General features: G+C 32.3%; 1 protein-coding gene across 1 annotated transcript; it reads left to right on the top strand.

Annotated features, from left to right (window-relative positions):
* The first annotated feature begins 2,996 nt into the window (after positions 1 to 2,996).
* LOC127708693 (uncharacterized) lies at positions 2,997 to 14,527 on the top strand. Its single transcript, XM_052213808.1, has 4 exons — positions 2,997 to 4,048; positions 10,615 to 10,683; positions 11,914 to 12,003; positions 13,318 to 14,527. The coding sequence occupies exons 1-4, from the start codon at positions 3,026 to 3,028 to the stop codon at positions 13,417 to 13,419; spliced, it is 1,284 nt and encodes a 427-aa protein (XP_052069768.1). The 5' UTR covers positions 2,997 to 3,025; the 3' UTR covers positions 13,420 to 14,527.
* Positions 14,528 to 15,057: the final 530 nt, after the last annotated feature.

The following is a 15,057-nucleotide window of genomic DNA, read 5'->3' as shown; positions in this document are numbered from 1 at the left end:
CCACGGATCTCTGTACCTTCATTTGTACACACTTGAATCTTAATGTACTGCTGAGGCTTATTGCAAATTATAACTGCATTGCTATTGTTGGTTCTTAATGAGATTCTTCAAGCGTCCTCCCCATTGAAGCCCTATTAAAACTTTGTACCCCAAGTTCTTTTAACCACTGTTCCCCAGGACAACTATTCCTACAAACTTAGAGGGAGGGTTGGGATCCCGCTAACATGTTTAACCCCGCCACATTCTTAATGTATGTGTCTGTCCAAAGTCTGTAATTTACATATTTGTTTTTCGTTTATTTTTGTACATAAAATAGGCCGCTAGTTTTTCTCGTTTGAATTGTATTACATTTGTCATTTCGGGGCCTTTTATAGCTGACTATGCGGTATGGGTTGTGATCATTGTTGAAGGCCGTACGGTGACCTATAATTGTTAATTTCTGTGTCATTTGGTTTCTTGTGGAGAGTTGCGTTTTTGAACAAACCAGGTATCCCAAAGCCTTGCTAACCTCTATAGGCCCCAAATAAGACGAAAAAACATCAAAATCGGAGAGAAAACTGAAAATAAATGGTTTCTAACCTCAGGGATATTAACCTTTGGCATGCTGAATTGTTATCAGAAATTGTCTAAATTTCGAGTATTTGTAAAAATATGCAAATGATATGCAAATGAGCTGTACCCTGATGCTGATGCATACTGATTGCATTAAATCTAAGATAGCCAAGGGTTAGGATGAAAAATGTTGTCCTGCATTTTTGTCGAGCCTTCGACTTTAGTCGAAAAAGCGAGACATAGCGATCCTACATTCTGTCGGCGTCGTCGTCGTCGTCGTCGTCGTTGTCGTCGGCGGCGTTCACAAATATTCACTCTGTGGTTAAAGTTTTTGAAATTTTAATAACTTTCATAAGCTATACTGGATTTCTACCAAACTTGGACAGAAGCTTGTTTATGATCATAAGATAGTATCCAGAATTAAATTTTGTAAAAATAAAATTCCATTTTTTCCGTATTTTACTTATAAATGGACTTAGTTTTTCTGCCGGGAAATATTACATTCACTCTGTGGTTAAATTTTTTAAAATTTTGATAACTTTCTTAAACTATCCTGGGTTTCTACCAAACTTGGACATAAGCTTGTTTATGATCATAAGATAGTATCCAGAAGTAAATTTTGTAAAAAAAAAATCCTGTTTATCCGTATTTTACTTTTAAATGGACTTAGATTTTCTGCCAGGAAACAACACATTCACTCTGTGGTTAAAGTTTTTAAAATTTTAATAACTTTCTTATACTGTTTTGGATTTGTACCAAACTTGGACAGAAGCTTGTTTATGATCAAAAGCTAGTATCTAGAAGGAAATTTTGTAAAAAAATAAATCCATTTTTTCAGTATTTTACTTTTAAATGGACTTAGATTTTCTGCCAGGAAACAACACATTCACTCTGTGGTTAAAGTTTTTAAAATTTTAATAACTTTCTTATACTATTTTGGATTTGTACCAAACTTGGACAGAAGCTTGTTTATGGTCAAATGCTAGTATCTAGAAGGAAATTTTTTTTTTCTTCCAGTTAACATTACATTCAGTCTGCAGTTAAAGTTTTTAAACATTTATTAGATTCATAAACTATCCTGGATTTTTACCAAACTTGGACAGAAGCTTCTTACAATCAAAAGATAGAATCAAGAGGAATATTTTTATTGATTTACTTCCTCATTTTTGTTGAGCCTGCGATTAACAGAAAAATTAGGCGAGACACTGGGTTCCGCGGAACCCTTACGAATTTTTTTTTAGGTGTAATCTCTGTCCTGCCTTTTTATTTTTCACTCTATTCGGTCCTGCGTTTTTTTTTTAAAGCTTATCCTGACTTTTTTTTACCTAAATTGTCATCCTGACTTTTTTTTTTGCAAGTGTCTCATCCTGCCTTTTTTTTTACTCAAAACTCCTGTCCTGCCTATTTTTTTCAAATTTCATCCTAGCCCCCCCCCCCCCCCCCCCCCCATAAAAATCAAATGGTAGCTCCCTTATTAAGCAGCTGCCATGTCGGGGACTCTCCCTCTGGTATCTTTCGTCCCTCTTTTATAGCTGACTATGCGGGGGCTTTTCTCATTATGAAGGCATTATGATGACCTATAGTTGTTAATTTCTGTGTCATTAAGTCTCTTGGCAATCATAATACATATTCTTATATATATATATATATATATATAGTGATGTCGTTGTAACGACATGTTATGTCGAAATTACGACATAGCGATGTCGTTGTAACGACATGTTATGTCGAAATTACGACATGCTATGTCGTAATTACGACATAATTTTTTTTTTGAATGGCCCTTATCGGCTTCCGTAACAAATGACTTTGGTTAATAATTGAATGATAGATTGTGTTCATAACGTCAATACAAGGTTTTTACATGCTTATGTGTTTAAAGCAATGTCTGCTTATAGTGAAATGTATCGTTGATTATAACATTGTTTCGTGTCAAATAATCTTAAAAACAGTTTAGAATTATAAGTTTATTAGTAGTCTACGACTGATAAAAACATTTTATTAAAAAAACAGAACAAATTTAAGTTCTGAATTTAGAATTTTAATCATTACATAATATGATGGCACGTTAAACGTGCTTTTGCATGTACTATGTCAAGTTTCCAGTAACATTTTGCATTGGTACAGTTAATGTTTCTAAAGTATGAAAAGGTATCGTTTTACTCTTAAAAGTGTCCTTTAAGCATGATTCAATATTTACGTTACGGATTAATTGAAAACAATATGTTTGCTTATTGTGCCGATAGACTGACCCCTTGTAATAGTAAACCGTCTTTGTAAACATGTACCATACAGTACTATTTGTTTATAATCCATCAAATTATTTCAATATGATTTGTATTATATCAGGTTCAGGAGAAGTAGTAAATCAGAAGCCAATCCGCACATGCAATCATCATTATATGAATTTTATAAACGTTTAGTATAAATAATCATATTAGTTCGTATAAACCATTTTCCAGATGCCATTAAAATGCCAAGCAAGATTTACCCGTTTACATTGGCGAGAACATCCATAGATTTAATACCTCGCAAAATGGCATGGATAAACCAAAATTCGTTTTGTCAGTCGATGAAACCCTTGTTATGGTGTTTGAAGATAACTGGCCTTCTACCCGGGATATCGTTGATAGGAGGAAATACGGATTCGGATAATAATGAAATAACTCCAGATCGTGTGAGGATTAGATCTTGTTCCGGAAGAGTATATACAGTTTATTCGATTGTTGTGATTTTGATTTTATGGTACAATTTAGCACTCTCATTGACAGCATTTGTTAGCGTCACGCAGTTTAATGGCACAGTTTGTAATCAGATTATCACTTCAATGTGGTTTCTACAAATTGCATATTGTTCAGTTTGTAACTTTTTCGTCTGCAAACACTTGAAAGTCTTTTGTGACCAGTTTGACGATGTTGCCAAATCTATCAACTTTACTGACTATTATTTCATAAGAAAATGTGCAATAGGTGCAACAGTTTTGTACATCATATGGCTGTTGATTGCGTTCACGTTCACTGGACTTGGTTCTTATTTTCTAGCCGGTAATGTTGCCGGACCGTTTGGAAATGTCAGCGTTGGAGTTGAAATTATTGTTCGCATTGCATTTCTGGTAACATACTTTTACTTCACGTCTACATGGTATTTGATCGTGGCTTCATTTTTCGTGGTCTCTCTTGTTTTAACTAAATCGTTTAGACATTTCAATCGGAATTTTAAGAAATGCTTTGAAGATGGAAAATTTAAAGGTGACATTGAAACGATCCGAATGCAGCATGAGCACATGACAAGACTACTTTTTCAAGCCGACAAAGTATTTTCTATGTATGTAATGTCATCTATTGGCACCGTGATCCCGTTGATAATTTTTACCCTTTATTTCCTCCTGTTTGAATCCATTGACGTTTTCTCGTTTATAGCCACATTGTGGTCAGCATGTCTGAGTATAATACAGATGATGGTAGTTTTTCTTGGAGGAGGTTTTGTTAACCATGAGGTAAGAATGAGTCCTTAATTCAAATATCTTTCTAAAATAAATTACAACAGTTACTTAATAATTTATCCTTGTGAATATTCTTTTCAAAATTTATGGAGTTCAAATTGGTATCCTGCGTGTTATTATTTTATCAAAAGTGCTAAACTTTTTTGTCAAGCGATTTGGAAAATAAGTTAATGGTAAAATCGTAATTATTGAAATTAAAAAAGGAATAATGCTAAATTTTATATAAACGGAAATTTATGTATCAACAACATACAGTTTTTTAAGAAAAATCTATGTAGTAGAAATGAGAGATTTGATATTCTAAGACAAATTTTAGAAGTTTTTTCGCCGATTTTAGGTGCTTTCTATACAAATGTTCACCTATTTTGAAAGAACTAAATCAGTAAGATGTCAGATAATAAAAGAGATAAATGCATTATTTTTTCGATTTTCAGTTATAGTTCAACGAGCCAAGGTTGTATGTAAAATTTTAGCAAAATCTGTGACATAGCCCATTTACTATTCCTTGACCTTAAAGTCTAGTATGTGATTTGTAAAGAATTGGTACAAAGTTCCAAAGAAAGATAAAATTGAGAATGGAAACGGGGAATGTGTCAAAGAGACAAAAACCCGACCAAAGAGCAGAAAACAGTTCAAGGCCACCAATGGGTCTTCAACACAGCGAGAAAATCCCGCACCCGGAGGCGGGAGCAGTATATAAAAACCATATTATACTTTAAGCTCATATATCAAATATTGTCCTATACATGAGAGAAAAAAATATCAAAATTACTAGACAATATAATATGTTTAGATGTCAGAATTTATCATAAAATTAGTCCACATAAAGCAATAATTTAAGTTCTACAAAAGCATGCTACATGAAACATGCAAAATTAACAAAATGCGGAATATTTTTCAAATCCAGAATTTATTACAAAATCAGTCTATATAAAGTTATTGTGATCTAGGACTAATACATGACTTGGTCTTATCTATGTGTCCTACGTGTATGTGCGATGCAAGCGATCATCTAGTTACTGTGGATCATTTTACTTTTGAGTGTTAAATCAAAGTACTGAAGTACTGAACATCGGATGACCGCAGGTTCTTGTGGATGGTCAAAAGCACATGTCACAGAAACAGATCACATCTCAATACCTGAAACTGAGGTTAATTTACAGAGATTTTTTTTCTTATACAAGTTCGTGCTTGGATGATGAATAAATGACAGGAAATTCAACCTCACCGTAATAACTATTATATTGTAGTGATACAAATCAGTATACCTTAGACTATTATACTAATATAATAATAGTTCCAGAGAATACACTGGTTTGTTGTTATATATTATATTAATATTACGGTTGCATGTATATATAATTTTCATCTATTTGTATATCATACTATTCTACTATTATTATAGTGTAATGCAAGTGCATGGTGGACACTCTTCTGTAAAAAAAAATCAAAGTCTTAAAGGCTGTAAAAGCAATTGCTGCCATTTTAATGTTTTGTGGACTTTTGTTTTTCATCCATATATATAAGAATTAAACCTGACAGGACAGGAGTGTTGACTAGTGAGAAGCAAGACGGTTTTAACTTTATATCAATATAAGACTTTAGCAGGAAATCATTTTAAATATGTTTTATATTTTACAAGGAGACAACAAGTTTACCAGGCTAAAGTTGGGGTTAATTAAACATGTGCTGAAACATATAACTGAAAAAAAAATCATTATGGATTATCCCCTGGTAGTGTTTGTAACTGGGCAATAATTTCCTTTATTGATTTAATTTTAACCATTTTCATAATTAATTTAAATTAACCATTCAGTTAAAACATTTCAACTTTCCAGACGCTAATGTTGTAAAACGGGACAGAAATAAAATATCTTACAAGACATAAACATGTAAAAAATAAATATATATTTCAGCTTACTAAAAATATTTTCATAATGTTACTTTGACACCATTTCTTAAAACTAAGTCCCAAACATAATTGCTCAGTTGACATGTGTCATCCTCATGTGATACGAGATAACTATAATTCTGACGCAATCCCGAAAAGGGGGGTCATCACAAACAAACATGACATTAAATTGTCATTATACGAACTAGAACAAACAGCACTATGTTGCTTTGATATTTATCAATTTTCAGGAAACATGTGAAATAAATTTCAGGTCCATTTCATTATAGTGCCTAACAAGATTGTGTGAGGTAGACGAAATTGACCTTAAAACGATCGTATTGTCTTTTGATGTCCAAAAATAGGCAGATCGGACATATACGGACTTTATCTAATGACTACATAAATTTGGGATTTATTATTATTATAATATTCTAATGAAACTGAAAATTGTATTTTTTTTTAGGATAAACAACAATTTTACCTGGCGTAGCCGTTCATAAATGTTTTTCTGCATTTATCTTCGAAAAATGGCGTATTTAATGGAATAGAACGTTAATACAGTAAACTTTCTCTTTTTTCTCCGCAATAGGCTATCAAAAATAATTTATCTAATGTGTATGTGGAAAATTATGTGAAAAGATAAAAAGTGGCAATTGTTACCTTTCATACCTTAAGTTTCGTTCATCTGATTCTGACCAATGCTTATATACTAAATATCTATTTATATGCCGCTATTATTGTTGTTGTTACCAATTATGTAAATCAATTGTATCTGATTTTATGCCCTTTATGGGCCCTGTAATTTGGGAAATAAAAAAAAATCTATTCATTGATAAAACGTAATATGGACTGGTCCAGTGTCCAGTTTGCAGGTCATTTAATTTTCTGTACACATTCATGCACGCTCTGATTTAATCAATATACTCGTACGAAAAAGCATGAACAGTTTAAAGGTAATCTAATAATAACTTAATCCAATCAAATTGCATAAGATTCAATAACAATGTCAAGTCCACATCATAATGAGTAATAGAGGTAAACTGGGTAGGGAGAAAATGACAGATATTTCAAGTTAATATTTATGCAATAACGAATTAAAATTTGTCAACCAAAAGTTTTGCTACAATTTCAAAAACATGGCGTTCTGTATGGGTATAGTTTTCGGATCTTTCATTAGCGTATTTAAGGCTATAAAAAGTTTGGGCTTCAAAAGTTCACACAATTATTGACTTTATACAGAAAATTCGTCCTTGTAAAACATTTAATAGTTCACAAATGATACGCGATTTTAAAGTAAAATTATTTCTTAAAACACTGCAAAAAAATTCATTCATATTGATAAAGTGGTATCGTCATAAAGTGCGTTGAAATGAACAGTACTAGTGGTATAGCAAACATCGAATTCCCTCACAAAATGTTATCACACACTACAGTAAGGGGAGTCAGTTAAGTTTGTCTATTTTTAGATACTATACAGGTAATCTTTTGACTACGTATACAACCTGTGTGACCTGTGTAGTGATTTTGATTTTACGATAAATTCATGAATGAACGATAATTTTATGAATGAACATGAGCACCTGACCTCTTTCTTAAACACCTATTAAACATATAAAACCGTATTTAATAAGGAGATAATTCAGTCAAATTTTCAGTACTAAATCAACAACTGAAATGATTCCATTTTTTGATGAAACATCGTACGAACGGAGAACGGAATCGCAGGTATAAAAATGCACTTTTTCCCTTGTAATGACCGCGGATCTATAATTTTTATAGATCGGTTGAAATCCCAAAACTAATTTGCATAATGGAAATTTAGGCGATAGCAATACATCGGAGTGACCTCAAGGTCATCCTCTGTAAAAATATATGAAGTGAAGGTAAAATTTGGCTTTGCCTATTCAACCTTATACTTTTGTAGCATTGATCCCAGCATTATTGCTGTCTATAATGAAGATTTCAGTTCAAATTTTAACTATATTTGTAATATGTATAATTTAATTTGAATTTTTCTTCTCTGTATTAAGCCTTTTCTTCCTCATTTTTTCATGCTATATAAATTCAAAGTACATTTCTATATTTAATTTTCTATATTATCCTCTGCAATGCATCCATGTTTTTATCTTTATTATAATTCTTCAGAAATAAGTAAAAAGGGTGTGATTTTTTTTCTCTCATTTAATTACCTGCACATCAATTAAATCTAAATTGTAAAAACAATAAACTACCTTATAACAACAGCTATTGTACTTTGTTTGTAGGAATAGAAGGAATATGTATTTTTAAAATGTAGTGTTTGTAGGAATAGAAGGAATATGTATTTTTAAAATGTAGGAATAGCAGGAAACACCGTTTTATTGAGAAATGCTGTAAAACGTTTATCTCTAAGTTGTACTTAGAACGCAGAAAAGATAGCATTACTTTATAACGACACACAATGCAGTGAGGTTAATCCAGTGTTGCGTGTAACTTAAACGGTTATGCATCTTTTATTCGCACCTCTATTGATTTAGACAGCATTAATTCATATATATTACGAAGACAAATTAAGGCAACAAACAAAAAATTGAAGGAATGACATTAACTTTAAAAGGAGTGAAACCGGGTCCGTCGACAGAGTAAGCGTATCCTGCTATGTATGCATCACCCGCCATGCAAATCCAATCTCAGTCAAAATGTCACAGGAATCATAAGACACGCTCAGTAAAATTACAGATTACACGACTTTTCTGATATCTAATTAACTAAGACTGCGAAAACATGCCGCTAGTGAGTTGAGACACAGACGTATCGTATCGGTCAACCAATTCGTGATGCTGACCCGAAACATGTGTAGTGTCGATTTCAGTCGTTCTTCCTCATAATCCTATCGGAGCAGTTATGGTGTAAGGGGAACACCTCTGGCAACGAAGTCTGTATAATGTGAACATGCACGAGCGTAAAGTATCAATTCGGATATGTAAACGCTATACGATTTTGGCAGAGGGTATGTTGCGTCTGAGAAATGGGAAGTTGACTTTAGTTTTTCAAAATCATCGCGTTTGTCATCGATCCTAGTTTGAAGTCAAAAGATCAAAATATGAAACAGACCTTCTAGTGACCGTGAGTAATATCCTTAATCTCAAGTGCTGTGGGATATATGAGATGCATATGTGAAATAAAAGAACTGTGCAAGATGGTTATGTTTCTTTTGTCTTTCGGGTTTGGAATATTTTGCTTCATATATGAGTACATTAACAAGTCGGTCAGTAGGCGAGCACAATTCGAACCCATTGGAATACCGACTGTGTTGAAAGATTTCATCAAACTCAACAAATATGTTGTCGATCAAAAAGTCAAGTATTTTGTTTTGAAAATTTTATCTTCGGTGTATTTGTTTCTGGAATCAGTGCGGTTCTTCACTAAGTAATATTTTTGATGCCCTAAAACAAGAAATTTGTATCTACGATTTTAAAGAGAAGGTGTATTCGATCTTTCAATGACCATAATAAATAGAAGTGTAAAGCGTAGACAAATCAAAAGTTTTGAAATTACTGCAAAAGTAAAAAGATTATGATTGAAGATTTTGCAGTAGATTTTTAGAATTATTAAGAATCCATATCTGATTGACACCGCTATTTGAATATACCTCATCACAATATTTCTGAAGGCCATCTTCTACTGTAGGGAGAATGGTGGCAAGAAATTTAAAAAGATGTTTAGACGATCATCTTAACTATATATCGTTCTTTATAAGGATTTTCATGAAGTTGCTGTATACAATATAAAGACAGAAGATTTTCATCGTCTTTAAAACACATTTTAGTGCAACTCTTACAACATATCATTCCTTATATAATACAATTGTGTGTTTTCTATTTTAGTTTAGCTATCCGAATATTTATTGTCATGTTCCCACAACCAGAACTTTGGCATACCTATACATACATGTACAAATTGAAGTGATAAGATAAGGAATTCATGAGCTATAAGCGCAGTTTGTTTTTCTAATTTCAAGTTTTAAATAAGAACTATGTCTGAAAACAAAAGAAAAAAAATTTAAGAGTGATAAGTTAAAAAACGTTTTCAATTCGTATTAAAAAAATTACATCGAGTTTTAATACTAAAACGTGTATTGACGAATTGATCATTTTCTGAAAATAGCCCAAGCTCGCATCGAACTTCTTTATGACCATTTAGATCGGAACTTAAATGTCTGGTTTTATTTCATTATGTTTGATGGCTGTCTCAGTGACACATCTCCTTAGGGAGCTACCATTTTATTTTAATGGGGGGGGGGGGGGGTGGGGTGGGGGTGGGGGGTGGGGGGTTGGGTGGGGGGGCTGTGCTAGGATGAAAAATTTTGTCCTGCATTTGTTTTAGTTGTAATCTCTGTCCTGCCTTTTTTATTTTCACTTTTCGGTCCTGCCTTTTTTTATTAGTTTATCCTGACTTTTTTACATAAATTGTCATCATGTCTTTTTTTTTTGCAAAGTTGCTCATCCTGCCTTTTTTTTACTAAACACTCCTGTGCAGCCTTTTTTTCAAATTTCATCCTCCTCCTACCCCCCCCCCCCCCCCCCCCCCCCCCTAAAAATCAAATAGTAGCTCCCTTACATCCAACTGAAAGTACGTTTACTTTTTATGACTTTATGTACAATTTTACATCGTTTTCTTTTCGAAGGCACACGCAGCACTGGAACATATTTATGGGATTGATATGAACGTTATGGGACCAATTCACTGTCACCAGGTACTTTATTTAGCATCAAAATAATGTATAGGATTTATTACTAATATTGTTGGGTTTTTTTTCTTTCTAAAATATGTTTATGTCGGTCTTGAAAGTATGTCCTTTCCTAAAATGTTGTTTAAACGATTTGACGACGTTTTAGAAGTTAAAAAAAACTTCTTAGACTTTAAAATAGGACATATATTTGAGGAAAAGACATCGATTTTAGAACGAACTAACACACAGATATCACAAGTCTTAAGAGAGTGAACACAACTAAAACAAACAAAATCTAGATGTGTCAAATTTATATAAGGTTCGTCGAGATGAATTTATGGTTTTATGTGTAGTTGTATTGCTGTCTAACTGACGTCATATCATTTTGTTTACGGAACAATTTAAGAAATACATATTAGAAAAGAAACGATGGCATTACTACGAAAGATAGTAAAAGTACTGATTTAGGATTTCGTTATTGAAAACACTTAGTTAAATGTTTTAGGTTTCAGGTACACACTGAATTACTTTAATTTCATGTATAACGAATTTTCACTGATGTATGTTTGCTGAAATATAAATGTTGATCTTTATCTTGAAATCATATAAATTATTTGGCTAATAAATCATTCAAAACACCACAGCTTAATCCTCCATGTCTTCTTTGATATTTAACAGTACACAGTTGTCTTATGAACGCAAGCTATGTTCATCCAAACACTTAAAACATTTTCATACAAATTTATATGTTTTTCACCAATAGTTTCAAACTCTGAGCTTAAAAAACAGAAAAAGTGTAAATTTACAGAAAATCAAACAATAATTACTAATAAATTAGTAATATTCTAGTAAAGTCTGAAAAAAATATTGACGAAGTCAAACATCATTTTTCAGAAAACAGGTTGCTCACATTTTTTAACTATTCAAATACATGCGCATGTGGAAGTAATATATTACTTTATAAACAAATTAGAAAGCTTTTATCTTCATTTACATTGAATAATTTGCACAAAGTTTATTTATGTGTATGCCGTATTTTATTTGATTGAAGTTTTTCCAACCGTTAACTCTGTAAACATTGCAGTATATTGTTTATAAACTGTGTCGAAACAAAAACAAAGAAAACACCAATAAAATTCACACGAACTTTCATTGACAACTAACTCTTTTAACGATGATGTTAGCAATGGTCAAATAATATTTGAGACGTAGATTAGGTATTTCAATGACAGATAGTATTTTTTGTAACTTTAGATGAACGTATTTCTTTCCAAACTAACTGCGAACCCCATTGGTTTTACTGCATTTGGATTGTTTACGATAGACAAACCTACCATCATTGCTGTAAGTACTTAGATCGTGCCATTTTTAGGCGGAATTTAGATTATATGAAAATATAACAAGTAGTGACATTTTCCAAAACGTATGCATATAGATGTCCTTTTTATCCTTCACAGAGACGCTTGATGATTTGTGTGCTTTATTAAATACGGCTGTATTCATGGTATTGCTTTTAACGTCTTGATAGCGTTAATCAAATTTGAATTTTAACTTGATAATCTCTTTTAATATTCAGTGTAATCAAACAGATAAGGGAACCATGTTTATGAGGGGCATTTGCGCAAAATACCAGTCTTGAGAAGAAATTTTTCAAGCGGCTCAGGAAATGTTCTCATCTCTCGGTTATTATTTTACGCGAATACCCCTACTGAACATGATGCCGTATATCTGTTTAATATACCGAGTCTGTATATCAGTATGGTCTTAAGTCTACTTGGAGAAAGGTATTGCTTAAATACGCATCGAAAGCCCTGAAGTCAGTATATGTTACTATACCAATCCTATACCAATCCGATATGTAGTTGTAGTATGACTGCCTGATGGAACAGTGGTGTAACAAAACAACATAAGAACTAACTGTAAAAATCAGTTTGATAGAGCTTGACTCATCAGAATTATACGTCGGAAAACAGCCACTTACAAAAAGAGAAAAAAAACAAAGTATATCGTGTTTGTCAATATATTTAAACTGAGCGTAAATACGTGTACAATGCTGACAAATATAATTCCTATCCATGTTAAAATAGGCAGAAGGCATTACACGAAAGAAATATTTCGATTCTAATAGGAAATTTCGGAATGTTTGTACTTGAAAGCTGACCTATACAAGACACGACCGAAAGTCCGCCATTTTCATATGATGAAGCAAAAAAGTTTTCAGAAAACCAACCGTTTCGCGATTAAAGTGTAAAACTACATGTACACTTATAGAGTAATTTTATTGAATTTTCCTATCGAGCAACACAAACAGAAATATCAATTTTGAATCAAGTAGTCGTTCAAAGTACAACTGACTTTGCAGTTGTGTACAGAAGGGGGTCATATTGAAATATCCATCACTAAATCTTCAACGGATATATCGTTTTGAAAATGAATATCCGTGCCTGGTAAGGACTGAAAATAAAAGATTTTACCCAAGACAGGATGGAAAAGTTATTTTTCAACACAACATACAGGAAATGATTGTGTACAAAAGTGAAATAGTTTATCGCGCGGCAAAAAATAAGCATAAGTAGCAACAGATGAAAATAAATCGCCAATCGGCAAAAAACCTCCTAATTTATTCATAGTTATAAGAAGTTTTCTTTATTCTTTCAGTTTGCTTCGAGTATCGTTACTTACACTGTAGTGGTAATTCAGTTCAAACCGGCATCACCGGATCCAACAAGTTCTCTCTGTAACTGTACCCTCACAACATGATTAGTGAATGACTTGTTTGGAGAGCTTATTTATGTAAAAAATCAAGTTTGGAAAATTCGGGTGTGATTGAATCTTTCAAGATTTTATGGACCAGTTATTATGTATATATAGGTATTGATTCTGTAAAGAGTCTACGGCAGATTCATTGCATTGTTTTTTTGTTTTGAATGCTGCGTTTTAAGTAATGAAAGTGCAATAATGACAGCAAATCAATTGGCAAACTTATCTGAAGATAACGTGATTGGTCAATGGTCATAACTCGTATGATTTGCACAGTAAACTGTTTTCATTCAAGTCAGATAAGTGGGTTAGTATGATCATGGAAGTACTATATAATAGACAATATAGTACTTCCATGGTATGAGCAAATATATTATTCTACTCACCATTGTATTGTATATATCATTGTAATGTATATTAAATGTATCCAATTTTATCGTGCTCTTATTGGTGTTCAATAAGAATTCATGTTGCTGCAAACTTGTCTGTACGTTTGCTTTCTTGTAGGAATTAGATGTCAAATGTATAAGAAGTTCGAAAGGTCAATAAATATAAAAAGAGACTTTTGGAGGAGATTAAGAAAACCCTGAATTAAGAATATTAATGCATAAATAGTATATTAGCTGATTTCGTATGAGATTAAGACCATTTTAAGTTACAAAAATACAAACAAAATTAAATGAAATAGGATAACAAGACGCTAGGCCATTGCTATAAGGTTATAATAACTAATTATATGAAAGTTAAATAATTTTCACGTGCAGAGTGTCCCTTCCATTAATCATGATTATTGACTTAGAAACCGTTACGATGTTCATGTTGTCAGTTTTCCGATCATTTAGAGTGTATTTCTAACGAAGTATTTTTATATATCACTGATGTATGGTATGTTGTTGCAATTGCACCCATGTATTTCAGTTTCAAACTATGTAAAGTTCGGCATCCCTTAGTCGTGAACCAATTATTTCGACATTGTTTGAGATCGGTTACATAAACTGCTTTAATGTATTCATAAATGTACTGATGCTGAACCATTTTTTTTATTCATAATAATAATGATTTTATTCGGTACATAACTTTGTTTTATGTATGTAAAATCATGCTTTAGCTACTTTGTTCATATGTAAGTTTTTTTTATTTTACCATTATTAAAATAACCATTTATATTTGGTATTGTGTTTTATAATCATTCCTGCATTTTTATTTCAAGTTGAACATTAGGCACGAAAAGCCGTCATGTTTTACTGACTTTTGCTAATTTTATTTTTTTTAATTCCTAGTGTGAATATTTTGATATTGTTCGATGGTAATCAGATTTCAGCGATGTAGATATGTGAAAATCTTTAACAGGGACGACCAAAATGCCATTTTTACAAATTTTACCAAAAGTCTAGTCCTCGTTTGAGAAATAAATTAAAACAGCCCTTAACTTAGTTTAGTTCAGCTGAGCTTTTGACGTGTTTGGTGTTTGCAATTTACATCAGTATACATGAACATGATGATAATACAGCCAATCCAATACACCGAGACATCACTCTGTATTTAAATATCACTTTGATTTTTCTTATCTTTTAATATATACATAGAGTGCAGTGTTTATTGTGCTCATGTATTAATGCAACTATCAGTGCATCTGAT

This window comes from Mytilus californianus, unplaced genomic scaffold, assembly GCF_021869535.1.
Source record: "Mytilus californianus isolate M0D057914Y unplaced genomic scaffold, xbMytCali1.0.p SCAF_7, whole genome shotgun sequence".
NCBI classification, from domain to species: domain Eukaryota; kingdom Metazoa; phylum Mollusca; class Bivalvia; order Mytilida; family Mytilidae; genus Mytilus; species Mytilus californianus.
Note: the sequence above shows the minus strand (reverse complement) of the source record. Positions and strands in the feature narration are given on the sequence as shown.

Bases quoted from the DNA above. Each gene is read 5' to 3' on its own strand.
- LOC127708693 (XM_052213808.1), top strand. From the start codon at position 3,026: ATGCCAAGCAAGATTTACCCGTTTACATTGGCGAGAACATCCATAGAT. The intron at 10,684-11,913 runs GTACTTTATTTA...TTGTAACTTTAG, and splicing joins GACCAATTCACTGTCACCAG to ATGAACGTATTTCTTTCCAA. The intron at 12,004-13,317 runs GTAAGTACTTAG...TTATTCTTTCAG, and splicing joins ACAAACCTACCATCATTGCT to TTTGCTTCGAGTATCGTTAC.